General features: G+C 35.9%; 5 protein-coding genes across 5 annotated transcripts; 3 read left to right on the plus strand and 2 right to left on the minus strand.

The window, feature by feature from the left end:
• Window positions 1–4,223: 4,223 nt before the first annotated feature.
• LOC8265146 (mitochondrial import inner membrane translocase subunit TIM17-2) lies at window positions 4,224–5,174 on the minus strand. The gene has a single exon (XM_002514171.4). It carries the CDS (start codon window positions 5,071–5,073, stop codon window positions 4,423–4,425), a length of 651 nt encoding a protein of 216 aa, XP_002514217.1. The 5' UTR covers window positions 5,074–5,174; the 3' UTR covers window positions 4,224–4,422.
• Window positions 5,175–5,263: 89 nt separating this feature from the next.
• LOC8265145 lies at window positions 5,264–7,734 on the plus strand. The gene has a single exon (XM_002514170.4). It carries the CDS (start codon window positions 5,556–5,558, stop codon window positions 7,281–7,283), a length of 1,728 nt encoding a protein of 575 aa, XP_002514216.2. The 5' UTR covers window positions 5,264–5,555; the 3' UTR covers window positions 7,284–7,734.
• Window positions 7,735–11,526: 3,792 nt separating this feature from the next.
• Window positions 11,527–19,442, plus strand: LOC8265144. The gene is made up of 14 exons (XM_002514169.4): window positions 11,527–12,494; window positions 13,577–13,632; window positions 13,753–13,927; window positions 14,440–14,541; window positions 14,972–15,043; window positions 15,384–15,500; window positions 15,592–15,669; window positions 16,283–16,345; window positions 16,424–16,520; window positions 16,919–16,997; window positions 17,072–17,283; window positions 17,939–18,084; window positions 18,657–18,779; window positions 18,972–19,442. Exons 1-14 carry the CDS (start codon window positions 12,399–12,401, stop codon window positions 19,122–19,124), a joined length of 1,569 nt encoding a protein of 522 aa, XP_002514215.1. The 5' UTR covers window positions 11,527–12,398; the 3' UTR covers window positions 19,125–19,442.
• Window positions 19,443–19,686: 244 nt separating this feature from the next.
• LOC8265143 (cytochrome B5-like protein) lies at window positions 19,687–22,430 on the minus strand. The gene is made up of 6 exons (XM_002514168.4): window positions 22,025–22,430; window positions 21,708–21,808; window positions 21,544–21,584; window positions 20,392–20,469; window positions 20,206–20,297; window positions 19,687–19,957 (listed from the first exon to the last, which is right to left on the minus strand). Exons 2-6 carry the CDS (start codon window positions 21,784–21,786, stop codon window positions 19,891–19,893), a joined length of 357 nt encoding a protein of 118 aa, XP_002514214.1. The 5' UTR covers window positions 21,787–21,808; window positions 22,025–22,430; the 3' UTR covers window positions 19,687–19,890.
• A 519-nt stretch (window positions 22,431–22,949) lies between these two features.
• Window positions 22,950–25,278, plus strand: LOC8265142 (senescence/dehydration-associated protein At4g35985, chloroplastic). Its single transcript, XM_002514167.4, has 5 exons — window positions 22,950–23,793; window positions 24,070–24,200; window positions 24,315–24,481; window positions 24,626–24,710; window positions 24,839–25,278. Exons 1-5 carry the CDS (start codon window positions 23,200–23,202, stop codon window positions 25,014–25,016), a joined length of 1,155 nt encoding a protein of 384 aa, XP_002514213.1. The 5' UTR covers window positions 22,950–23,199; the 3' UTR covers window positions 25,017–25,278.
• Window positions 25,279–25,409: the final 131 nt, after the last annotated feature.

The following is a 25,409-nucleotide window of genomic DNA, read 5'->3' on the forward strand; positions in this document are numbered from 1 at the left end:
AGGAAAGCAGCATCAAAAGCCATTTCCTAAGAAAAGTCAGTGGTAGGCAACTGAGAAGCTCCAGCTGGTTCATGGTGACTTATGTGGACCCCCTAACACCCTCATCTCACAGTGGAAAAAGGTATGTCTTTACCTTTATCGATGACTTTAGTAGAAAATTATGGGTTTATTTTCTTGCTGCTAAATCAGAGGCCTTCGGTGTATTCAAGAAGTTCAAATGCTTGGCTGAGAAAGAATTTGGCACTTCTGTTGTAAGTTTCAGAATAGACAGAGGAGGGGAATTTTTATCTAATGAATTCAGAGATTGGTGTGAGGAGGTTGGTATAAGGAGGCAACTAACAGCAGCTCTAACTCCTCAACAGAACGGAGTTGCCAAGAGGAGAAACAGAACCATAATGAATATGGCTCGTTGTATGCTTGGCGACACTAAGGTGCCAAGCACATTCTGGTGTGAAGCAGTAGCCTGGTCCACATACATTCTGAATCGCAGTCCTACCTCCATCAACAAAGACAAGACTCCACAAGAGGTTTGGAGTGGTATGCCTCCCTCTGTGGATCACTTTCGTGTTTTTGGATGTTTAAGTTTTGTTCATGTGCCTGAACAAAGGAGAAAGAAGCTAGATGAAAGGAGTATGCAATGCATTTTTCTGGGCATCTCAGCAGAATCAAAAGCTTATCGTTTGTACAATCCAGATACAGGGAAGATTTTTATCAGTAGAGACGTGTCCTTTGATGAGTCTAAAGGATGGACATAGGGGACTGAGGAAACTTAGCTGGGATGGCTTTGCTGATGAGATAGATGATTCAGAAGAAGAAGAATCTCAGAATGATGAACAGGGAGAGTCCATTCAGAGGGTAGAACCACCAGTGCAGAACTACGATGCAAGAATCACCATCCAATCGAACTCGAAATGGATGCTTTGGGTCCTCGAATCAGAACCATACCAAGTTGGCACAGTGACTATGAAATAGGGAATGTAATGCTCACTTCTGATGATTGTTATGCCTTGCAAATGGATAATATTGATCCCACTTCCTATGAAGAGGCTGCAAAGTCAAATAAATGGTTAGAAGCTATGAAAGCTGAGATGGAGGCTGTCATAAGAAACAACACCTAGGAATTGACTTCTCTGCCAGCAGGAGTAACTCCAATTGAAGTTAAATGGGTGTACAAGACAAAGGTCAATGAGCATGGAGAGGTGGAAAAATTCAAGGCAAGACTCGTGGCAAAGGGATATGCCCAAAAATATAGAATAGACTACAACGAAGTGTTTGCACCAGTGGCTAGGTGGGACACAATTCGGTTTATGTTAGCTCTTTCTGCTTATCATGGATGGCAAGTCTATCAACTTGACGTGAAGAGTGCCTTTCTTCATGGTGAGCTTACAAAGGAGGTATTTGTGATGCAGCCACAAGGATTTGTAAGCTGAGGGGAGGAGGATAAAGTTTATAAACTTAAAAAAGCCCTGTATGGCTTAAAACAGGCACCAAGAGCATGGTACTCCAAGATTGAGAAGTATTTTGAGCAGGCTGGTTTTCAGAAGTGTCCATATGAGCATACCCTCTTCATTCTCAAGCAAGGAGTTGATGTGTTGTTAGTTAGTCTTTATGTAGATGACTTAATGTTTGTCAGTAGCAATGAGGAGCTGGTTGTTGAGTTCAAGGTGAATATGAAGAGTAAATTCGAGATGAAAGATTTGGGGAAAATGCGGTATTTCCTTGGAGTAGAAGTCAGTCAAGCTGGAAATTCAGTGTTCATCTCACAAAAAAAATATACTAGAGATTTGCTAGTAAAGTTTGGGCTTCTGGAATGCAATTCTGTTAGAAACCCCATTGCTCCAGGAGAGAAGCTCACTAGAGAGGGTGATGGCATCCAGGTTGATGGAACACAATACAAGCAACTAATTGGAAGCCTACTGTATCTGACAGCAACCAGGCCAGATGTGATGTATGTGGTATGCCTACTTAGTCGATATATGGCTAAACCAACCAGGGCACATATGCAGGCTGCAAAAAGGGTTTTAAGATATCTAAAAGGCACATTGGAGTTTGGCATTCAGTACAAGAAGGAGAAGCAGAATGAAGCCTTGGTTGCCTATACTGACAGCGACTACGCAGGAGACTTGGATGATAGGCGCAACACTAGTGGATATGTCTTCTTCCTAGCAGGTGGAGCCATCTCATGGTCTTCTAAGAAGCATCAAGTGGTTACTCTGTCTACCACCGAGGATGAATTTATTGTTGCTGCTTCATGTGCAACCCAATGTATCTGGCTAAGGAGGATTCTGGAGCAAATGGGCTGGCTTGGCAACATACAAGGAGCAACTACTATGTTCTGTGACAATGTCTCTACTATCAAGTTATCAAGGAACCCAGTTTTACATGGTAGAAGCAAGCACATAGACATTCGCTTTCATTTCCTCAGGGATCTTGTTAGTAAGGAGGTTGTTGAGTTGGTACATTGTGGAACAAGTCATCAAATTGCTGATATTATGACAAAGGCTGTGAAGCTGGATACTTTTGAGCATCTGCGAGCCATGCTGGGTGTTAGAGAATGTTCTGCCATGACCATTAGTGGCTAACTGAAGGAGTCTGCTGATGTCTGTAAACTCAACATGATCCAAGTTGAGTTTAGGGGAGGATATGTTGGATCAAATTATTAATTATGCATTTATCTTAATAAGTTCTGTTTGACTGTGTAAGTCAAGCTTTAGCCAGTTTGTTAGCTATTCTAGTAGGCTGTTAGTAGCTCCTGATCTTGTGTTAGTAGTTAGCTAAGGCCAAGATTCTAGGATAGCAGTAATTATAGCTCTACTGTATTTAAATTCTTGTTTGATCATTCAATAAAATATCTCGTTTTGCTTCACTGATTTCTCCATTTCAACACAAACGTCCATACAAGACGAAATACATTAACAAACTCGTGGAGTATTTCAACCATTCCTTCTTTAATATCGACATGTGGATGTATGAATGTAACTTTCTCTTATTTATTTCACAGGTTTATTGATTCCTTTTTCTTTATTCATGTTCTTTTCCTCCTCTTCTTTTTTAATTGCCTTTTTTTATTTCTTTAGGTAGGTAGCTCAACTTCCTCAGTTTCAGCAATAGAGAGATGGATCTTCTTCGGTGTAAGATTCTGTTAAAAGACAAGCACTCATCCATTATAGTTGGAGAAAAATTCAAGTGAGGACTCGGCATTGAATGCCACCATAAATGTCAAAGTCGATCGTGAAACATATAAAAATCCATATGCCACATCGAAACGAGAGTCAAAAAACTTAAAACCATCCAGGAAGAGAACCCACTAAGCCGTAAACAAAGTTGCTTCTTAATGAAAGCAGTGAAAGCAGAGCTGCCATCAATCTGGGATGAGGAAGAGAAATACCAGGATCGGCGGTGCAAAATAGACCGCAAAACTAGAAGACATAACTAATGATGGCTCTATGAAACTTTCCTGGCACGCAACCATTAATACAGCAATGCTTTATCCGAATACATTTGCAAGCACCAAAGGACAGACCTCTTTGTAGTCTGCTCGTCTAAAACCCACATTTCCAATTAACTTCTCAGCATCTCCAATGATACTACCATTGCTTGAAGTCGAACTGCTATGATAACACTCTTTTGATTAAAAGACCAGCTAATGGATTAATCCAATGCAGTGCTGTGAAGTAGACTAGTAAAAAATTTGGCATGTAGGATCATTCTAGCAAGAAGTCCACAATATATACAATTTAGATTAGACCTAAGCTTAATCTGTTCCAAGATAAAATAAAAAGCGAATGCATTGCGGGCATTATACAGAAACCCACAAAGACAGATCATTCAGATTGCAATAAAAACCATCTCCTTTCCCGTCAATTGAACCAAAATTAAAATCAAGAACAGAATCAGCAACTCCAGAACAAATCAAGCACCTATGAAAGTCAGCTTCATGGAAAAACTTTATGTGACAAAATCAAAGCGTTTATGCATGCACCCTTAAACCGTAATCAAAAGGCAACAAGTCTCAGCTCAACAGAATCAAGGCACTATGTACAACCTGAAGTCAGCGAGTCTCTAGAGCTGTCAGCCATGTCTCATTAGTTCTCCGTGGTGAGCTAACGTGAACATGCACAGCAATTCACTATGTGTATATATTCACTAAAATGTGCGCAGAAGCAGAACAATATAATTGTCAAGATACTATCTTTCAGTGACTAAGAATTAAACACTGAACATCAATTCAAGACTTGCCAAGCACCTTATTATACATCAATATATCAGTGTGTTGTAATCAATCAAGCGGAGGAAAAAGAAAAAAGAAGAATTAGACAGAAAAATTTAGGATTCATCAGGTTTCAAGACAGTTACAAAATCGCAACACCTAAGAACAAATTAATATAATTTTTTTTAAAAAATAAAACCTCAAAAGTGGTTTCACTTATACTCAAAATTAGGCACTGGCGGGGCATCAAAGCTCTCCAAAATCTCCGTCTTGCCACCCTTACTGGTGATCGGTTCCTCCGTCTTGCCTCCACCAAACCAACCACCAAACCACGAAGAACCCGATTCAGACCCACTACTCGTCGATGCTGGTTCTTGGCCAGGAAGACTAGGCAAACCAGCCATAGCAGGGGCAGAATCATCGATCATAACAGGCATATTTTGTTGAGCACTCATTACCTTATTAAGCATAATACCAGCTCCTTCAATTAGTCCTAACAGAATCCCCCCGAAAAGTGCCGCCCTAGCCGACGCGCCTAACCCTTGCCTCATCGACAGAAAACCACCAGTGGCGGCGCCGGCGAAGATCGAGTTCCACGGATCTTCCTTCTGCCGAGCGTAAACCATCGTGCAATCGAAGGCTGAAAATAAACCGCCCCACACAGCGAAACTTCCTCCCACACGCGGGGCGTTCATACGCACGGCTTGTGTGCCTCCGATTAGACGCGCTCCGGTTGGAGAGTTGTAGATTCCTTTAATGAAGTGAAAAGCTGAACCGCCTACTGCTCCCATGCCAAACGCGCCGCCTATATCGTCGAGAATACGGTCGGGACATGGCTCGCGTGAAGTTTCTGGTGTACCCATTGGAAATTTAACTTTTTTGGGGAGGCAAGGTTTTTGAAGTGAAAATTTAGGTGATCTAGGTTTTCGCTTGAACTTGGCTGAGGGGTTAAGCAATTTTATATATATATTACCGGAGATGCCCTTTTCAAAATTTAGAGTCGGCGACAAAAACAAACCCTGTCTATTTTTAATCTTTAAAAGTGATAATCAAAATACAGTCAGCAAAAAACTCTGAAAAGGCAGCAGCCCAGCCCAAGGCTTGCTGCCATTGTTAATTAGATCCTTTAAAAGTAGTTCTACAAATCCAGCCCAGCCTAAGCACTGTAGAAAATCTCTGGCTGTTCTGTTTGATAGGTCCAATAATTCGTGTGAGCCCAGGATAAGAGTTTCATGACAGCTCTGCTTAAACAGGGTTATCCTCTTTCTCCTTTGAATTTGCTTGTTCGTGCTTTAATTAAATTCATCTCCTTGCTACCCATTTTTGTGATTTTTTTGCACATATAATGTACTCTACTCTAGCAAAAACCCAATCATTTCCTATTGTGTTTAGGGTTTCCTCAAAACCCAGATACGGCAAACAATTCCACAATCTAAACCCTAAATGTGTCAGCTTCGCACCACTTCCACTCGAAATTAATGATAGGTTTGTGAGACCAGCAAAGGCTTCTAATTGGGAAATGAGTAATTTAGCTAGAGGTAGATGTATTTTAAGTAGCCTCAGAAGTAGTGCAAGTTGTTGTTCACTGTTAAGAGCTAGAAGTTTCTCCAGCTCACATTCTCAGAGCGTAGCTGGTGAAAGGAGCAATGCAGTGAGAGATGGAAAGTCACTTCCTTGGTTAAGTTCTAGAAGAGTTAAAGAATTGAAAGGATTGGAGAAAAGGGTAAGTGCGTATAATAATGGTCCTTCTTCTTGGAAGAAGTCAGATAAAAGATTGGAGAAAATAGCTAACGGCTCGTCATGGGAGGAATCAGCGAAGAGGTTAGAGAAAGATGCAGATTCTGTTAAAAACTTAGAAAAAGAGGGAGTTACAAGAAGTGCTCGATCTTCTTGGGAGGAATCGGTGGAACCTGCTTTGGAAAGTAATAGAAATAGAATGGTGGGTAGAGTGAAAGACAGGGAGTATGATTGTGGTTTTAATGAAACAAATGCAAGTGTAGATAAGGAAGAAGAAGGAGAAGGTGAATTGGATGTTTCTGAAGATCCGAGATGGGATAAGATTAAAAATAGGTTCAATGGAATGACGAATGCCAAAGGCAGGACTGAGAAAACTGAGTTCAATAGGTGGAATAAGCAGGAAAATTGGGGTAGAAAGACATGGAGAGAAGCTACTGAGTCGACTTTGCCTAAGATGGTTGGTGGAGGCGTGTATGGAGTTGGTCCTGTTTTGGCTGCATTGTCAGCTGCTAGAAGAGAATTCTATGCATTGTATGTTCAAGAAGGATTGGATTTGACTAATAATAAGAAGAAGAAGGACAAGAAAGGGTTTGAGAAGGTGTTGAAGATGGCTCAGAGAATTGGTTTAAGCATAAGGAGAGTTTCAAAACATGATCTAAATATGATTGTTGACAATCGTCCTCATCAGGGCCTTGTGCTAGATGCTTCACCACTGGAGATGGTGAAAATAATGGAATTGGATCCTGTTTCATCTGAGGATGAGAAAGGTTCTCTTTGGGTAGCTTTGGATGAGGTTACTGATCCTCAGAACTTGGGAGCAATTATTAGGTCTGCCTATTTCTTTGGGGCTGCAGGAATAGTGCTCTGTGCAAAAAATTCAGCCCCTTTAAGTGGGGTTGTAAGCAAAGCAAGTGCAGGATCACTTGAAATAATGGAGCTTAGGTATTGCAGGAATATGATGCAGTTCTTAGTATCATCAGCTGACAATGGTTGGCGAGTTCTTGGAGGTTCTGTTGCTTCAATGGCTGTTCCTTTAAATGAAGTAGTGCCTGGTGAACCCACAATTCTTGTATTGGGTAGCGAGGGTACTGGCTTGAGGCCATTAGTGGAGAGATCATGTACTCAATTAGTTCGGATCCCTGGAAACATTCCTATGGATGTCACAATGGGAGGCAACGATGTTGTTGAATCCGAAGAAATAAATCTTCAGCATTCAAGTGAAGGGTTCCGATCCTTTTTGGCTGTGGAGAGTTTGAATGTTAGTGTTGCAGCAGGTGTGCTTCTTCACCACTTAATTGGGAGCAACCAAATGGCAAAGAACTCTATAGATGATTAAGGAACTAGAATCAGACTAGTGAAGCTGCTTTCTTATTACCAAATACTTGCTATACCAATTTTATTAGTTGTAGGGTACATCTGCTAATGGGATGGTTCTCGATTGACCTCTTGATGAAAACATGTGCAGCAGAAATCCCCATTTTGGTAACATGAGATTCTTGACCCTGGTTGTCCTCTCAATTATCTAGTTTCTACATGTAAACGTTTATATATATCCTATCCTTTCTCTTCATTTTGGTTCTTTCTGCAATACATGACCTCATGAGGAAGGTGAGGCTTAGTTCTGGTCTTATTGATTGCATGTTTTTTGCTGAGTGCTTGCACCACGGTGGAGAGAGTGATAGTTGCAAGCCTTGGTATCTCATTAGTATTGGCTTGTAACTAGTGGAAAGTTTCTCACAAAACAAATGAGATTATGATATATGGGCTTTCTTCTGCTTTTGATGTCAGTCTAAAATTGTTCTTTTCCTTGAAGGGTACAAATGGAACCAGCAAATGATGTTGCTATATTCTTATATCACATCCTTAGTCACATGGATCAACTGAGATTGCAACGTCAACCTGTGATTCTCCCATAACTATTGACTAGTGGAATTTACAGCGATAATTTTCTATTTGATTTGATTAGCACCTCAGACAACAAAGAATTTAATTGATATACATGTTTTATGTCTCATTTAATTTTCGATATATTAAAAGGAATGACAAGAGGTTCTGGACTTGAAACCAGTCCAGTTCAATCTGTAGCTACAAGAATTTGCCTCTCTACCCATAACTTGGAGCCGCCATTCGATGGAAAATCAAGTTTAAGCGCCTGGAATCGATCAAGGTTCATTAGCCCAATAAATGTATTGTCCCAAATTCATTTTCAAGACCATGTTAATGATTAAATTTGGGTGCATTTTGGAGTTATTTTGACCATGTTCTAAAGCTAAATAAACTGTACGACACCTGGAGTTAATCAAGTTCATTGAGTGCACGTCCTGTGCTGAACAATGAGCGTGCCTCAGGACAAAAGTTCCTCCAATTTTAATTTATTAGTCATTGAAGATAGTATTCTGGGTTCCAAGTACTGAGCTCAACTTCTGCCAAAAAGATCCATCATCTGTAGACTATAGGGGGAAAGCAAATGAAAAGGACAACAAAGTTTGCTGCACGGTGGCAACCTTGGCAAAAAGGTAGACAGTAACAGCTCTCCAGGGGGAAAAGTTGCTCGATAGATTCACCTAATCCAAGATAAAGGTTGCGTGTGTTGGCTGTATGCAATTAAGCTGCAGTTTCCTAATTTCATGTCCAATTGCGCATTATGGAGATGGTCCCCTTCTCTTCTGTATTCCCAGACTGCATTAAGGTCATCAAGGAGATAGCTAGTTTGCCACCTCAACTCGGTCCCTCTTGCTGCTGATCTGTGTCGTCTTTTTTAACTAGAAAATAAATCAATTAAATTATTATAAAGAAAAACATCAATTGAATTCTTTTTGTAATTGGCAATAATTTTTATTGTTTTTAATTATTATCCTAGTAGTTACATCTCTCCTATTACAACAGCTCCTTTAAGAACTTCTGGAGTACAAATAGAAATGGGATTACATTGAAATTTCAACCCATTTTTTAAAGATTTTTCTTTACGATTCCAAAGACTTCCCTTCTTTTTCTGAAATGATTTTCAAGTCGAAAATGCTGGAGTTGTATTAGCAATCATGGATTGGCAACAGGAGCGCAGGCTTCTTTTATGCCATTTTCATCCTTCCTTTTTTACAGGCGTCTAGTTGTCTATACAGACTCTGCAATGATTACTTATTATTATGCCAGTAATTTAATTAAAACACAATCGGTAACACAGAAGGAAAAAAGAAAATTAAGCATCAATATATTTTGTAATGCAAAAGACAATAAGAGGTGTCCAGTTGTCCATCTTAATAAAGAGAAGGCAGGCAGCAATCATCAACCATAAGTCAAAGGACAGCAGGTACGAGTCAAGAAGACTGTTAGGTCTATATTGGATCCTACTTACATTAATTAATTATGGATGTGATCAACAACATTCCATTGTGAAAAACCAATTAGGTCAACCGTCTATCCTCAATTAATTGACCAAATTAACAAATAAAATTAATATGCATTATAATTAAGAATCTCGAATCACTTCTTTTTTCATAAAGTTAGAAGATGTAAATTTGGAAGCAATAGCTGGCAAAGCCATGTGAAACTGCTACAAGTCTGTCTCAGTTTCAAAAGCTTCCTTATGACAAGTCAAAATATGGATCACTTCTGTTTGTTATGTTATGACTTGCTTCTTCCTCCCCTCTCCTCTCCACTGGCCAGAGGATCATCTTCTTCCCAGGTGGGCCTGTGCCACCACTCCTTTTGTTGCATCCTTATTTTTATCTCTTCACTTACTCCCACATCTACGTGAGGTTTACTAATTCATACTGTTCTAACCCAAACCCTTATTTCTTTGTTTTAAATTACAGTTGGTTCTATATATTTATTTCTTGAATTAGGTGTTGGTTCAAAGTTTCTTGATTTCTTCCAAGATTCGCATAACTAATAAGTATCAAATTTCAGAGTGCATTATTTCATATTCAAATCAACCATTTCTTTTGCCCTCCCGTTGACCCCATCTCAATTATATAACAATATGAGGATGATCCACACATTAATTAAAAAATCTAGTATTTACACTATTTCCTTGAACATTTCTGGAGAATTTTGAACAGTATAAATTTTATTTCATTTTTATATTTAATATGAGTTCCTTTTTTTAGATATGCTGTTTTTTTCTACTTATGCACTATAATAATATATGTGATATATACTTTTTATTTTTAAATAATAAAATATGTATTGATTTTTTAATATTAAAATGTAAAATATATATATATATATAGACATGTCACTTTTCTATTAGTTATAGTACATAAACCATGTTAGTTTTCAAATTCATATAGTTGTTGCCTCCGCTTTGCTTAACCTTAACAATCCGTTGTTGCACCTTTTATTTTCCTTAAATCATCAAAATGAAAATTTATTGCTCCAAAACACAACTATATATATATATATATATTAAAAAGAAGAAGCAAATAACATAAAAACGGATCCACTTTATTGCTAGGTTTCAATCAATTTCATAAAATGTTATTAACACTATATAACATAAACATGGATCCACTTTCAAATTTTTTTAAAAATTTTAGCACGATTAAACCATATATAGTGTTTAAAAATATCAATTATTGATTAATCTGATATAGAAAAGTAAGATACCTATATAATATTTTGTTAAATGAGAATTTCATATTTTATCAAAATAATAAAAAATTAAATATGTATAAACTCATAAATACCTTTAAAAAATAGCATGAAATTAATAATATGAATATAAATATTATCTACAATGTCTAAATTCTTTTATCTCTATGAAAAAATTATTTGATTAGATTATTTAATTGTATTTTATTAGTCATTGAGATTAAATTAGACTAAAATTTAAAAATTACTTTAATTTGATAACAATATTATTATTGATTGAGTTTTGATATTTAGTATAAAGTTTGAGGAGAAAACTAGATTTTTTTAATTGATTATGATAATTACGGAGTTGTTTGAATTGAGAAAGTTTAAATGAGGTATTTTATGATATTACTTTATTTAATTTTTTTGTTTGACAAGCAAAAGAATTGTCTAAAATCCATGAACTTATCATCTTCAAAAATTTCTTATTTTTTAAGATACTTGGTGAGGGATTAAAAAATTCAACATTTTTAAAAAAATAATGGATTTTTATATATAATATTTTTTATTCTAATATTATTCGCAATATAGTAATTAGAGATCTCATATTTTTAAGAAAATATCTCACGTTGTTAAGAAATAAGAGATATAAATAATTTATAAGAATGAAAGTCCAACCAACCAAATAACTAATTTTAGTCATTTTGATAACGGTTGGACCAAAGTTTAAAACTTATTTATTAGACTCTAGTATTTTCTCATTTAGTTATATGTCATTTAATCAAATTATAATATAATTATATTATCCTAATATTATTTTTAATTTTAAATAAAAAATTTTAAAATTCATAAATTTTAGATATGTAAATTTCGATTAACTTTATCCATTTTAGAATCTCTTAATCCAAACAAAGGTTAAATATTTTTATATATTTATATTGAATCTTGTACTATTCCTCTATTAATATCACTCAATTTTCAATCGTGTATATATTGCTGGCGATGTGTTATTAAAAATTAGGTCAAAGAAAATGAGCTAAAGAAAAAGGGATGTAATTTTGTGTAAATTCGAATTTTGGGACGAATATGGAGGTGAGAGACAAATTCAAGAGTGGATTGGCAATAGCAAAAGAGTGAGGAACAAAACAAGAGAGGAGGAAAGGAATGCCGAGGTGTCATAAAAGCGACACCAATGAAGGAGATTCGGATCAGAGAGGAGAAGCAGCATCGGAGCATCAGCATCTTCTTCTTTTGTTTTTGCTATTTACTCTATCTACTTAATTAATTAAGAATATAAAAAATGAAACAAACACTTGCAAATGTCGCCACACGCGACGCGCCCAATCTCCGTCTTCTCTTCTTCACCTCACTCTATAAATAACCACCACCACCATATCCAACGGTCTCTCCCTCTCCTCTCTTTTCAACTTTTCCATCAGTCAATCTATTTCTTTCTTTCTTTTCTTTGCCCTTCTTTTCCTTCTTCATCATCTAATCAAATCTCCATTCTTTTCTATAAAAAGTTAAAACGATTAAAAAAGGAAACAAGAAAAAAAGAGAGGTTATTATGGAAATGGGACCTGACCTGACTGACCTTTTCGAATTATAAAATTACGCGGCCTCTCTTTCTTTTATTCTTTTTTTTTTTTTCGTTTGGTTCTCTCTTTCTCTCTCGTTTCATGGCTATTTGAGAGACAAGATACATTTTCATTGACCCGTTGAGAGAGAGAGAGACAGACAGAGTGTGTGCGCGTGTGTTTGTATTGTGTGCTGAAATTTAGGGGTTTTAATTCTTTTTGTATTTAATTTTTGGAGCTGAGATTGAGAGAGAAAGGAATTCGGAGGTAAAAAGAAAGAAAAGGAGAGGGAGGGGGAAACAATGGCAGCGACGACAGCATTTGATTCTTTTGATTGGTTTCTCTTCTCTCTGAGTAGAGCTTTTTGCAGTCCTTTCGCTATTTTTATTCAGATCCAGGTAGGTTTGTTTCTTTTCTCTTTCAGATCCACCTCTGTTTGTTTCCTCAAGTTTTTTGTTTTACTTTATTTTTCTGTGAATTTTGTTCTTCAAATATATATTCAATCGTGTTGCACCAACTTCAGCTGCATTGACGTTATTCATGTGAAATTCCAGTTTCTTTTTCACTTTTATGCTTTGATGGAAAATCTTTCTGTTATGTGTCTTTTAGATCTTGGATGCTTAGTTTTATATATTATATATGCATTTGCAGAATTCTCAACTTTTTCTTGTGTTATTTAAATAATTGCATTTTGCAACATATTTTTGATGATCAGCTTTCTTGTGTAGGTATTTCACTCTCAAGATCGATCACCTATCACCTGCACACCTTTTTATACTTTCTTTCACCTTTTATTCGAGTGGGTTATTGACATTGCGTAGAGAATGCATTTTGGACCTTCCATGCTTTGTTTTGTTTTACCAAACATTAGTACTCCATTTCTTGGAACCTTTTTTCAGATTCCTTGAAATGCCTGCTGTCAAATGCTCTTGAATTAAGTTAGCTGACAGATTGATTTCCTATTCTTAAATATCTATGTATTTGTTTGGAAAGAATGAGCTATGCAGATAAATAATAAGGGTTAATTCTGATTGATTACGAGAGATCTTAGGAGCTGCTTCAATGTCTTCATGTATTAGAAAGCTGGAGATGACTGATTGTAAGGTTAGGGGATTGAATCAGGGAAGAAATAGTCAAATGGTGCCTTTTATTTAGCTATCCTGGTTTCCCTAATGGCATTATATACAGAGTTGTACAAGATTCTTATATTACATGTGAATGACATTTTCTAACTTGAGGATGTGGTGAGATTGGTTGTGTGGCCTTGTTGCTTTTTATTTTTATTCAGGGCCCTTACACAGACACACATCTCTATACATCATCCAAATGCTGCTTACCATCTGACTCTATCATTTCAATTGTTTTCCCTATTCCCTACTTTTAATTTCTCCCAGCGCCCATGCTGTTTTGTTTGAGTTCTCACTCTCTCTCTTGCTTGGTGAAGTATAGTATAGTTGTAACTCTTAATTTCATGCTGTAGGGATGTTTTATCTGCTTAGTTCTTGCTACTGGGTGGTTTTTTGCTGCTTTTGTGAGGTATGAAACTCGATAAACATAATTTTAAAACTATATGAATTTATTTCCACTCTCTAATTATCATTTTTGTTTAAATTTCTCTTGCTTTTTAATATATCAGTACCGTTTTCTCTCTCACAGGAATAGAGAGATCAAGCGGATGAAGAATAGCATGAGAGCTGGAAATAGCTTCGCATTTCTTTGTCATGATATTAATGAACTGGAACACTCAAATCAGGTCAATCTGCCTCGAGTTTCTGTTGTTATGCCCTTAAAGGGGTTTGGTGAACACAATCTACATAACTGGAGAAGTCAGGTAAATCGTTTTATCTGGGGTGCCTTCCTGTTGGTCAGTTTGTTTCCTGTTTCTAGATGCACATCAGTTTTGGCCATGAAAGCGGCAGCACTTCTTCATTATTTTCTGAAGTACAAAAAAATTAAAACGCCATTTTTATATTTGAGAAAAGTCCTATACCATGTTTGATTATGAATAGGTTTTTATTTGCCATGATTAATTACTTAATGGCTTTCTCCTATTTGTAACCTATATTTTTCTTTGGCCTTACCTTTTTGGTTGGAAAAACCAATTGCTTTAAAGCCTTGTTCAGTATAGCTTCTCCAAATAAGCTTTTGATTTTTTTTTTTTAAACATTTCAGAATCTGCTTTTTCAAAATCAGCTTTTTGGAACCGCTAGCAAATCCAGCTTTTTCCCAAAGTTACTTTTGATATCGCAAAAGAAAAAAAATCATAATATCTATTTCGAAACACTGTGCCCAACAGGGCTTAGGCGTGTCTAACTACAACTTTTGATTCTTTAAATTTTGCAGATCACATCTCTATATGGTGGTCCTTTGGAATTTCTTTTTGTAGTGGAAAGCACAGAAGACCCTGCTTACCATGCTATATCTCGTTTAATACTAGAATTTAAGGTTCAATTTATTTTGTTAATCTTCTTCATTTACAACAAGCTGACATCTACAAGATATGCTATCCACAATTTGTTTGTCCATCTTGGGATCCTTATTCATGTATGGAACATTATTAATCATATTTGAATTCATAGAAAGTATGTTGATTTTCAATCTCTGTGTGTGTGTGTGTGTTTATGCATGCATGTGATTGTTATAACATTCAGGTTCAGGATTTTCAAAGGTGAAAGACAGTTATATGTTAATTTATAAGCGAGACAATATAGGATGTCTCAAATTTGAATTGGACAAATGAATATGGATACTCAATTTATGAGCATCATGAGTATTATAGATTCTCTAACTAGATCTTTCCTACTTTCTTAATTTATTTTGATTAGTTTTTTTTTTTTCAATATTATTTAGTTATTATATTTAATTTCTAATGCAGGATGATGTTGAGGCTAGAGTTATTGTTGCTGGTTTGGCAACAACTTGTAGTCAGAAAATTCACAACCAGTTGGTATGTAAAAGGTCTACAACTCATTATGTGCTCTTTTTTTCCAATTTCACTTTTGAGTGACTGTGTTAAACACGATTCTTATTTTCATTTGTAGGACATGGATATAGATTCCAAACTTCTTGTCAAGTAGAATTGTCTGCTTTAGATTAGCTGCTGAGTAGCATTGACCATTATATGTGCACATACGGTGTCCATTTAGAAAAACAGGGCATGTGCATTTGCAAGATTATGTAATTAACTTAGCCTGCCTATACCTGTTGCACACATAGTCCTTGTTATTATATCCTCTGGAAACATGTTTTGGCTTGTATTTAACGCCTGTCATGGTGATTTTGTCTAGTTTGGTGTGGAGAAGATGCATAAAGACACCAAATATGTACTATTTTTAGATGATGATGTTAGGCTGCACCCTGGGTCAATTGGAGCCCTCACTACTGAAATGGAAAAGAATCCTGAGGTGTGAATTCTTGTTATTATTTAGTGGTTTAAATAGTTAAATTATTGCATTTTATTTTATGCCTTTTTAATTTTTTGGTAATGGTATGCAGATATTTATACAAACTGGATACCCTCTTGACCTACCTTCAGGGAGTTTAGGAAGCTACTGCATCTATGAATATCATATGGTATTGCATGCTTTATAACCTTTCCTACTTTTGTTTTCCTTTTATGTTCTCCAAGCTTTATGACAATTGTGCATGTGATACGTTATATTGTTATGTAGATCAAGTGAACCTGGATAAGTGGAACATGTGATTGTTGACTCTTGTATAACAGGGTTAGCTACCAGAAGCACTATTTCAAAAAGAAATCACAAGTCTGAGTTCCAAATAAGAAGATAATGAAAAATATGCAATCATGAAGATTTAAAACTGAAATATCAGAATGCTAACAATAGGAGAAACTTACACTCTACAGATAGTTTCTTTTATTTGATTAGAATCGCAACAATTATATGTGTGATATGTTCTCCTCAAGGGTGATTTTCACCTTTCTGTTTCATTGCCATTATATTCTATGTTTCTTGAATTTTTTGTGGAAAGGGTGTTACCATGCAATTGGATGAAACTTTGTCCAATGGATAAGCGATTGCATTCCCCATTAAAAGAATGTGTAGGCTGAAATAGTTATGACATTCATCTTAATATGCTTGCCCTGCATGCTTTATAAGCTTTCTTTATTGTCACCCAATATTGTGTTTTTCAACTCATGAGCATGCTGGATGTATTCTATGAACAGCCTTGTTCAATGGGATTTGCCACTGGTGGAAAAACATTCTTTCTGTGGGGAGGGTGCATGATGGTAAGTTATTGCTGCTTTGCTTTTAGAAATATGTGCACAGGACAGAAAAGTTAACTGACTTGTTCTGGGTCTTTTCAGATGCATGCTGACGATTTTAGATATGACCGCTGTGGTGTGGTCTCAGAACTACGAGATGGCGGATACTCTGATGATATGACTCTTGCAGCTATAGCTGGTAATGAAATGAAAATTAATTTTCCAATTTTAGTTTGTTTAGGATCTATTTGGCATTTTTGTTGTAGCAGCTATAGAGAAAAGATGTTCTTTAATATGTTGATTAAAGGCAATTAGATAAATACAAATAATTCGTAATTTCAGTATTCTTGATCTGCATCAGTTCTTAATGTAGATTTGACATGTTTTGGCCATAAAAATTCCTAAAACAATTAAAGTAACTGGTTCAAGCTGCTTTTTGCAACAATACCTAAAGGAAATTTCTTTTGGAAAGCAATTTCAGCTCTAATGCCAAGCAGACTTCAAAGCAGCCTTTCTCTTAGGCTTCACATGCCACATCTTTGTGCAACAATAGGTTATCAACTTTTTTTTATGGCTCACTTTATCATCGATTTATAGGGGCTCATAAGAGACTTATTACATCACCTCCAGTTGCTGTTTTTCCTCATCCTCTTGCTAGTGATCTTAATTTTTCAAGGTTTGTAAAATTCACTCGTTTATACTTCACTCTCCTACATTTTCTCCATGTTGACTTTGCTGTTTTGTGTCTAGGTACTGGAATTACTTGAGGAAGCAAACATTTGTTTTGGAATCATATACAACAAAGGTTAATTGGATAATGAACAAAGCATTATTTTCTACCCACTGCTATTTGTCATGGGGGTTTGTGGCTCCATACTTTATGGCTATGATTCATGTTACAGCAGCACTGCGAATTTATATCCAAGGATATGCACGGGCTGAAACAGCCTTTGTTTCTAACGGTGAGCACATTACTTTTTCTTTCTGATAAGTTATTGTGTCAATTTCCTTGTCGAAAGAAACTGCACTGATTCAGATGGAACTCTCTCTCTCTCACACTCCCTCATCCTTTGATGGAGGTGTTGGGAGAAGAAGGGGGTTTGGTGGGGGTGTGGGGTTGGTATTCTGAGCTTCAGGTGAAATGTTGGAATGGGGTTCTTGAAGGATATATGGGAAAACTTTCTATTCTCTCCAATTATTGCAACCCTTTAGGTGACAAACCAATATTACATTGCAATTAACAACTCCTAATGCATCCTTGTTTATATGAAGTGGTTTTTACTAAAGAGACATGATTGCAGAGCTGGCAGAGTGATTTATTATAATTTCGAAATTGTAGATGGCAGTGATACTTTTTTGCAGTTTAAGCAGAGGATGTTTCACTTAATATTGACAAACATTTTATTGTGCTTCTCCATAAATTCAAAAATAAACATGTATAATGTATCTTTTTCACATACCATGTGTGGTCTCAATTTGTCTGATAAAATGTTAGTTGTATTACAAATTAAGGTATTAGAGCTTGAATCCTCTCTTATTTTTGAGAGTGAGCATGATTCTTTTGTCATGCATCTTCACATCCTTATGCTTAAAGCTGACCAAAATGCTCTTGTCCAGGGTTGTTACTGGTCACCTGCCTAACTGTGTGCACCTTTACGGAACTTTTCTCAATGTGGAATTTGACAAGGATAGAAGTTCAGTTATGCAATTTGCTATCCCCAGAGGCACCCCGACTCTCTCTTGCTACTTATAACTGGGTCCTCGTGAGTATTTTCTTTTTTTAAATGCATTTGCAGTATTTAGCAACTTTACTTTTAAATGCATTCATTTACTGAAAGACTTTCAGATAGCCCTAGTATTTAGAGCATCATTCATAATTGTCTGCTTTACGGTTAAACTACTATGTGGTCGCACATGGACTTTCTTCTAGTTAACCATTAAATTTGTACTTCTGGGCTGGGTTAATCACTAAAATAATTGGGCATTTTCTATCACAACTTTGGATTTAACGGAGTAAGTTTTACTTTTTCTGATAGCCTCCCTTTTAATTGCCATTTTGCGGTGAGAAAAGCAAAGTGAACAAAAAGTAACTGGGAAACAAAGTATTCCATAGGAAGCCCCTTAAATTAAATTCATATTAGATGAGAAGGGTGTATACTTCACCTTTGGGTGACAAGATGATTGAAGATTTGAATGCAATGGATTTGGAAATTTAATCACATCTGGGAATTATTCATCGAAAGGCCCAAATTTTGGATGGAAGTCCAAACCTTTTTCTTTTTCATCATGACTGATGAGACAACTGATGTCAACAAAATTATTTGCAATGGAGCAGGTCTTTATTGCAATGCTGGTGGATAACTTCTTATATCCAATATCTGCATTCCGATCGCACTTCTCCCAGTCTATAAATTGGTCTGGCATACGGTATCACTTGAAGAATGGGAAGATAAGCAAGGTATGTCACTTAAACCTTTTGTGAATTTAGTTAGCCATTGCTTTTGGTTTTCTTCTCTTCTCATATTTTATACTAGTAGAACTCGGATTGTTCACTTATTATTCCAGTAAGACTTGGGTTGTAACTTTTTTCGTTAGTTTAATTGCGTTCTTGACAGCAAATGTTATTCTTTTGCTAATGGCTACTGTGCAGATTGAAAGAAGCAAGGATAAGGGTCCAATTTACACAGATTTAGGTGGAAAGAATATATATGGGAAGAAGGGAGCTCCTCCCAGAGCCTCTTTCCTTGGTTCTTTGGCAAAAAATTTGGCACAATGGCGACAACCTAAGAAATTTGATAGCTAGAAATGGGTTTCATAGATCGATATCTTTGTTTTTCCCCATTTAAATATCCAATGGGCAGTTAGGGTTTTGGGGAACAAAAATTCTTGGTGCATTGTTGTGTATTTTGGATAGGGTTGGCTAGTATCTATTGTTGATTGATTTTTTTAGAGATTTAGGAATTTTAGTCTATTTTTTTAATCTCCATTCAATCAATTTTTATTCTTAAAGTTTAGGCTATCTTGTCTGGGCTGATTTTGTAATTTTCAAGTGATTTGTTCTGTAATTTATGTATTTCATACAGTTAAGAAAATATCAAATGCGTATTTCAAAATTTTTAAAGTCTTGTCATTCTCCGGGGACATCACAGTCATTGTCAACACATCCTATGAACAGTTAGGTGGAATGAAAAATTTAAACGAAATTTAACTGTTTATATTTAATAACATACTAAGGGTTTAATGAATATTGAAATGCTTTTAGCTTTAACTAGCTTCCAATAAACTTTCTTCCCACTTCTTGAAAGTGTAAATGATGATGCTCAACAGTCAATGTCAGGCCTTAAAAACTCTGGAGAGACAGCAGATATCAAAAATCATTTTCCATTACATTATTTTGCGTTCAGAAGTAATATCAAATGATGATCATTGCAAAATTTATGAAGGAACGAACTGCTTGATGTAATGAAGAACTAGCATGAGAAAGGGAAAGTGTCAAATAAAGCCACAGCAGGGCTGCCAGATTAATAAGACGCAATTCTCTGATATCCTTGCAACCCAATGCCTCATAGTTACTGCTCTAGATCTCCAATGTAGAATTCATCAACCATGTCAAAGACTAGGGAAGCATGCTGTGGCCTGTCATGTAGAATTCGAAGATGGAAGAGTCGGTGAGGCAGTAAAATGCAATGAAAATATAGTATATATTAAATCTGCTTGCTGAATATGAATAGTTAGGTAAGGCAAAGATCGAATCAACAAGAAGATTGATTACATTAATTTGATGAAAATTTTCATGGAGGTGGTTGAGGAGAAACAGATTTCCAACTGCTTGTATATAATTCAAATTTCAGGCAATAAATTATATCTATTGGTCAGATACATACCCATAAAATCCTTCAGTTGCATCACCTCCAGCATGTCCTAGGATGGCATCACCGCCAGGATGCACTTCTACATATGAGGTAACATCATATACCTATAGTTATGGAGCAAATAACTGTCAACCCATTAAAGTACTTCAAAATGAGAGTTCTGAGTTTCAAATAAAGGAACAAACATTAGGCACATACCTTTCCTTTGATAATAATCCAACAATCAGTTCTCTTATCATGCACAGATACTTCAGATTTACTGTAAAGTTTAGATTCCTACAAAAAGAAGGTTTATTCAGAACATAATGATTTGATTAACACTAGCAAATTGGACTAATGCTTAGTTTGTTAACAGTCACAGAAAATGTTAATGCATAATAACTCATCACTAATGGTTATATATTTGAAGAAACAGATTATCAGCTATTTACAACAGTGAAATGTGCATAGCCCTTTAGAACATGAAACTTCGTCACCGGAATATGCTTTTAGCTGTAATATGTCTAGAATGATAAACAATTAGTTTCACGAGTGTCATTATAAGTTGATTATGCTCTCTACAGCTCTATCTCTCCAACCACCAGGTGCCTTTCTCTCTCTTAAGTCTCTCTAATGATGGAAAGAAAACATGCAAAATTAGTGAATGAAACCATTTCAATTCCGAAGCAAGCAAGTAAATATAGCAAGCATACTATATACTGCATTACTGCTGGCCACAGATGAATTGACAGAGGCAATGAAATCAACATAAGGCCTTCAACTTAATCCTACATTGCACGGGATATCATCTCAAAACTCAAAAGAGCAACCAGTTTACTTGAAAGTGCAGAAGGATATGATTGCTTCTAGAGTACCCTTCTGGGAATCCTACTTTGGTACAACCTGGAAAGTCAATTTTACTGAACGAATTGCTGGAAAAGAACATCTATGTCCAATTAAAAGTCAGTTCCTCCCCATATACTTAGCCAAACAAGAAAAGGAGCATTTAGTGATGAAGAAGCATGGATGAAGCTCAAAAGGTATGCATGATTCCAGAATTTGAAACATCATTATATCTTTTACTCTAGTTTTTATCAGGTGGCCAAAGAGATAATGGCATTAAAGAAAGGGCTAAATCCCATAGCCTTCATAAGAAAACCGATTAATATAATGAAAATTTCGAGACTTCAGGGTGCAAAATCTTTCAATAAAACAAGCTACATGTTCCTCGGCAAGTAAATAAGCCCAGAACACAATTCAATGCAAGTAGACACGATTCTCAACCAATTAAATCTGACTAAATTTCAGCGACTTCAAGAAATGCATTAATATTTCTAGCTGTGCTAGTAGCAGTGGTGGTAGTACACGCACCTTCTTGCGTCCATCCCTCGATTGGACCTTTTCTACTTGGGCTGCATTGATCAACAAACTTTAACCCATTAAAACATAACAAAGAGTACTCTTTCTCTCTCAAAAGCATTAGATTTTAACTGAAAATTCCAAGAAAAACAAATAACCGGGAGAAAAAGTATTACCAGATTTAAGATGTCTAGGAATCAAAATGAATCCTCCCAATAAGACGCCCAAAATTAGTGCCACCACAGCTATAACCATATCTCGAATTCAGCTTATTTTACTGCATTATAGCCACATTCATCAAAGAAAAACAAACTACTAACTGATTTGTTCAGAAGCTTTTTATAACTAAACTAAATTTAGTTAAACAGAGACCAAAAAGCAAATTATTCAAGAAGAAATTCAAAATGAAAACAAAAAATCATTTGTTTAGAACTTTGAGCATACGCAATAAAAGATTGATAGAAAAGAACAGTTAAAACAGCTGATTTCATACTTGTAGACAAGTGTAAAGATAAAAAGGCCGCGTTTGGCAGCTGAGAAAGTGCGCGAGTCTTATTAAAGGACGAGGTATCTTTTCGGAGGTAGATTGCAAAGCGTAAAAGTTTGGATCCAAAATGCAGAGATAACTGGAAAACTGAACAATTCAGTGGAGAGGAGTGAAGCAAAGTGCGTTCGTAATTGTTAATTAATTTTGGCTGCTTTGCTGTGTTTCGATCTTGCTGTCTGTAGTAGACGTACATATGTTTTCTTTATCGAGTTTGATTTGGGTTCTACAGTATTTCTTACTGCCGCTGAACACTGGACTTAGACAGCATGTTCTTGGGCTGGACCTGAAAACAATTATGATGTCCAGACTTGGACTTGTCAGCTTAAGTTTTTTTTTCGGAGGAGGAAGCGACCGGTGGTGATCATATGAATTCTTTTTTAATTTAAAATATTTATAGAATTATAACTAGTTTGAACTGAGTAGTTTAATCTTTTGAATAAGAAAAGAATGTTGTGTAGTCTTGTATTTTTATTTTGATATACTCTTTTTATTGTTAAATAATAATTAAAGACTAATTTGAGAGATTTGATTGTTAATTTATATTGTGAGAATTGAGAAGGTACAATTTATTCACTATCTATCAATATTAATGAAAATCTATCCTTTGATTGTGTAGTATAAATAATTATTTCTAATATATAAAATGAGTATTAAAGTATATAGGGATTGATGCATCTTCATTGGCAAAAAGGGTACTATAAAAAGAACTACTATGACACTCAACTAAAAGAAAAATAAAACCAGATTAATACAAGTGAAAATTTTGAACGACTAAGAGAACGAATAAAGGAAATTCTGTGTTGAGGAAGTGGCTTGTTTATTATTTTTATTTTGCAATTGGATCCGTCCTTAGTTTGTCAAATGAAGCACTCATTCTCCTCTCTGCCGAAACGGCTTCTTCAGCAGCAAGATTATCCATCAGGAATAGAATAAAGTTATACATAAAAAAGAAAGAATCAATTCAAAAACAGTATTCTAAGATTATTAAACCCAAAAGGAATATCAAATTACAGCTTGGCTATCCCTTTACATAAATGCTATCCCTTCACATAAAAAGAAACAGCTTTCTCCTCCCAAGAACAGACCAAAATAACAGGAACTCTCTCTGCAGAAAATAAAAAATGGGTTGTTTCAAGTCAAGAAGTTCCAAAGCAAACTCTACCATGAAAGCTGAAGCTACTTTTTCATCACAACAAGAAAACCCAGAACCCAAAAATCTAAAACAAGAACTTCTTTTGCAAATCCCAGAATGCACAGTTCATCTAATGGAAGGAGGAGAAGCTGTTGAACTTGCTACTGGTGAGTTCAATCTATTTAGAATCTTGGACGAGAGTATTTCTCTTGCTACAATTGTGAAAGTTGGTGATCTTCAGTGGCCTCTGACAAAAGATGAACCAGTTGTTAAGCTTGATTCTTTACACTATCTATTCTCTTTGCCCATGTTCGATGGTGATCCATTAAGTTATGGGGTCACCTTCTTGGAACATCATATTAGCAAATTGAGTTTGTTGGATTCTTTTCTTTCTGAGCATTCTTGCTTTTCCGAGTCGGCTTCATTATCAACTGCTGCAAGAAGTAGAAAAAATAATCTTGACTGGAAAGAGTTTGCTCCAAGTGTCGAAGATTACAATAATGTTTTAGCTAAAGCTATTGCTGGAGGAACTGGTCAGATCGTCAAGGGAATCTTCAAATGCAGCAATGCTTACACTAATCAGGTATGGTGGTTTATTTTATAATCCTTTTTCTAGCTAATGTTTAGAATTCGAACTTGTAACCTCGTAGCAGCGGAGACGAAAGCTAATCTGTAACCTGTTTGTTTATAAACAAAGAGATTAGTAACTAGTTAAAATGTCTATGTGATTCTTTAACAACTGTCGTTGATGATAATGAGTTACTATGCATGTCTGGTAAGAACTCTTTAATTATACATCAAACAGAAATGTTATTAGCCCATCACTCTTGATACCCTTTTGACAAGAATGGGAAAGCAGGTCCATAAAGGTGGAGAAATGATTCTAACTCGTGCTGCAGAGGAGAAAAATGGTGCCAAAGCTAATGAAATTAGCAGCAACACGAGTACCGGGGCCACACAGAGGAGTAAAGTCAACAAAAGCTTAAAACGGTATCCAAAGATTTTTTTTTTTTTAAAAAAAAGCTTTTCATTTCTACATAATGGAAGATGTCTCTTTTCTGTTTGTTCTAGTCAAATTAATGCATGATTGCATACTGTACGTAGTGTGAGAAAGCTGTCCAAGATGACAGAAAAGCTGAGTAAAACAATGCTTGACGGTGTTGGCATTGCTACTGGTTCAGTGATGGCTCCTTTAGTGAAATCACAAGCCGGGAAGGCATTTTTATCCATGGTACCAGGAGAAGTACTCTTGGCTTCACTTGATGCTGTCAGTAAGTGGAGATGTAGAACCCAAATAATATCTTGTGCATAATTTTCAAAATTTGCTGTACTCATTTGCTTCAATTTGTTGGGATCCAATGCCATGCAAGTAATGCTTCATAATATAAGTGCACTGTTTATTTGTCAAACTGCAGACAAGATCTTAGATGCAGCTGAAGCTGCTGAAAAACAAACTCTATCTGCAACTTCAAAGGCTACAACCAGAATGGTCAGTAATAGGTAATGATACTACATTCTGTGCTTGTAATTGCTATAATTTTCCAAGTGATCAGTGTATATTTTTAGCTTTCTGAACATCCTGACCTTGTTAACTCATTTTTGGTAATATCGGACGTGACCTGCTGCAGGTTTGGTGAAAGTGCAGGGCAGGCTACTGAGGATGTGTTTGCAACAGCAGGGCACTGTGCTAGCACTGCTTGGAATATATTCAAGATAAGAAAGGCTATTAATCCTGCATCATCTGTATCTGCAGGAATGCTTAGGACTGCGGCTCAGACCAGAAATAGGAAGTCACAAGCGAGTTAATATGTTCTGAAGATGTTGAAAATTTGACACAAATGCCTTTGGTTATATATAGTTTGCTATTTCTTGTTAGCATTTTGCGTAAAATGCATGAAATCAGCAAGCCACCAGGGCTTGCAATTTGGAACTGTTCATTTGATTTACATATAACAATGTAAACCTAACTCTTCGCAAGGTCTTAAAGACCCATTCTCCGGTACGTCGATGGAACCAGCCAGCTTACACATAATGGAGACCATTGGCGTTGCTCCTTGGAAGATTTAAATCTGCCTTGTTCTCACTATACTTTTGTCTTCATATTTAAAAATTAACCAGAATTTTAATTTTTTAAATAATAAATTCTTTTTTATTTTTTGGAACTAAATAATAAACTCAATATACTTCAGAAAACGACAT

This window comes from Ricinus communis, chromosome 3 (genome assembly GCF_019578655.1).
Source record: "Ricinus communis isolate WT05 ecotype wild-type chromosome 3, ASM1957865v1, whole genome shotgun sequence".
NCBI classification, from domain to species: domain Eukaryota; kingdom Viridiplantae; phylum Streptophyta; class Magnoliopsida; order Malpighiales; family Euphorbiaceae; genus Ricinus; species Ricinus communis.

Bases quoted from the DNA above. Each gene is read 5' to 3' on its own strand.
- LOC8265146 (XM_002514171.4), bottom strand. From the start codon at position 5,073: ATGGGTACACCAGAAACTTCACGCGAGCCATGTCCCGACCGTATTCTC.
- LOC8265145 (XM_002514170.4), top strand. From the start codon at position 5,556: ATGTACTCTACTCTAGCAAAAACCCAATCATTTCCTATTGTGTTTAGG.
- LOC8265142 (XM_002514167.4), top strand. From the start codon at position 23,200: ATGGGTTGTTTCAAGTCAAGAAGTTCCAAAGCAAACTCTACCATGAAA. The intron at 24,201-24,314 runs GTATCCAAAGAT...TACTGTACGTAG, and splicing joins GTCAACAAAAGCTTAAAACG to TGTGAGAAAGCTGTCCAAGA. The intron at 24,711-24,838 runs GTAATGATACTA...GACCTGCTGCAG, and splicing joins ACCAGAATGGTCAGTAATAG to GTTTGGTGAAAGTGCAGGGC.
- LOC8265143 (XM_002514168.4), bottom strand. From the start codon at position 21,786: ATGGTTATAGCTGTGGTGGCACTAATTTTGGGCGTCTTATTGGGAGGA. The intron at 21,585-21,707 runs GTAATACTTTTT...TGATCAATGCAG, and splicing joins TCCTAGACATCTTAAATCTG to CCCAAGTAGAAAAGGTCCAA. The intron at 20,470-21,543 runs GTGCGTGTACTA...TTCTTTTTGTAG, and splicing joins CGAGGGATGGACGCAAGAAG to GAATCTAAACTTTACAGTAA.
- LOC8265144 (XM_002514169.4), top strand. From the start codon at position 12,399: ATGGCAGCGACGACAGCATTTGATTCTTTTGATTGGTTTCTCTTCTCT. The intron at 16,998-17,071 runs GTTTGTAAAATT...TTTTGTGTCTAG, and splicing joins AGTGATCTTAATTTTTCAAG to GTACTGGAATTACTTGAGGA. The intron at 18,780-18,971 runs GTATGTCACTTA...GCTACTGTGCAG, and splicing joins AGAATGGGAAGATAAGCAAG to ATTGAAAGAAGCAAGGATAA.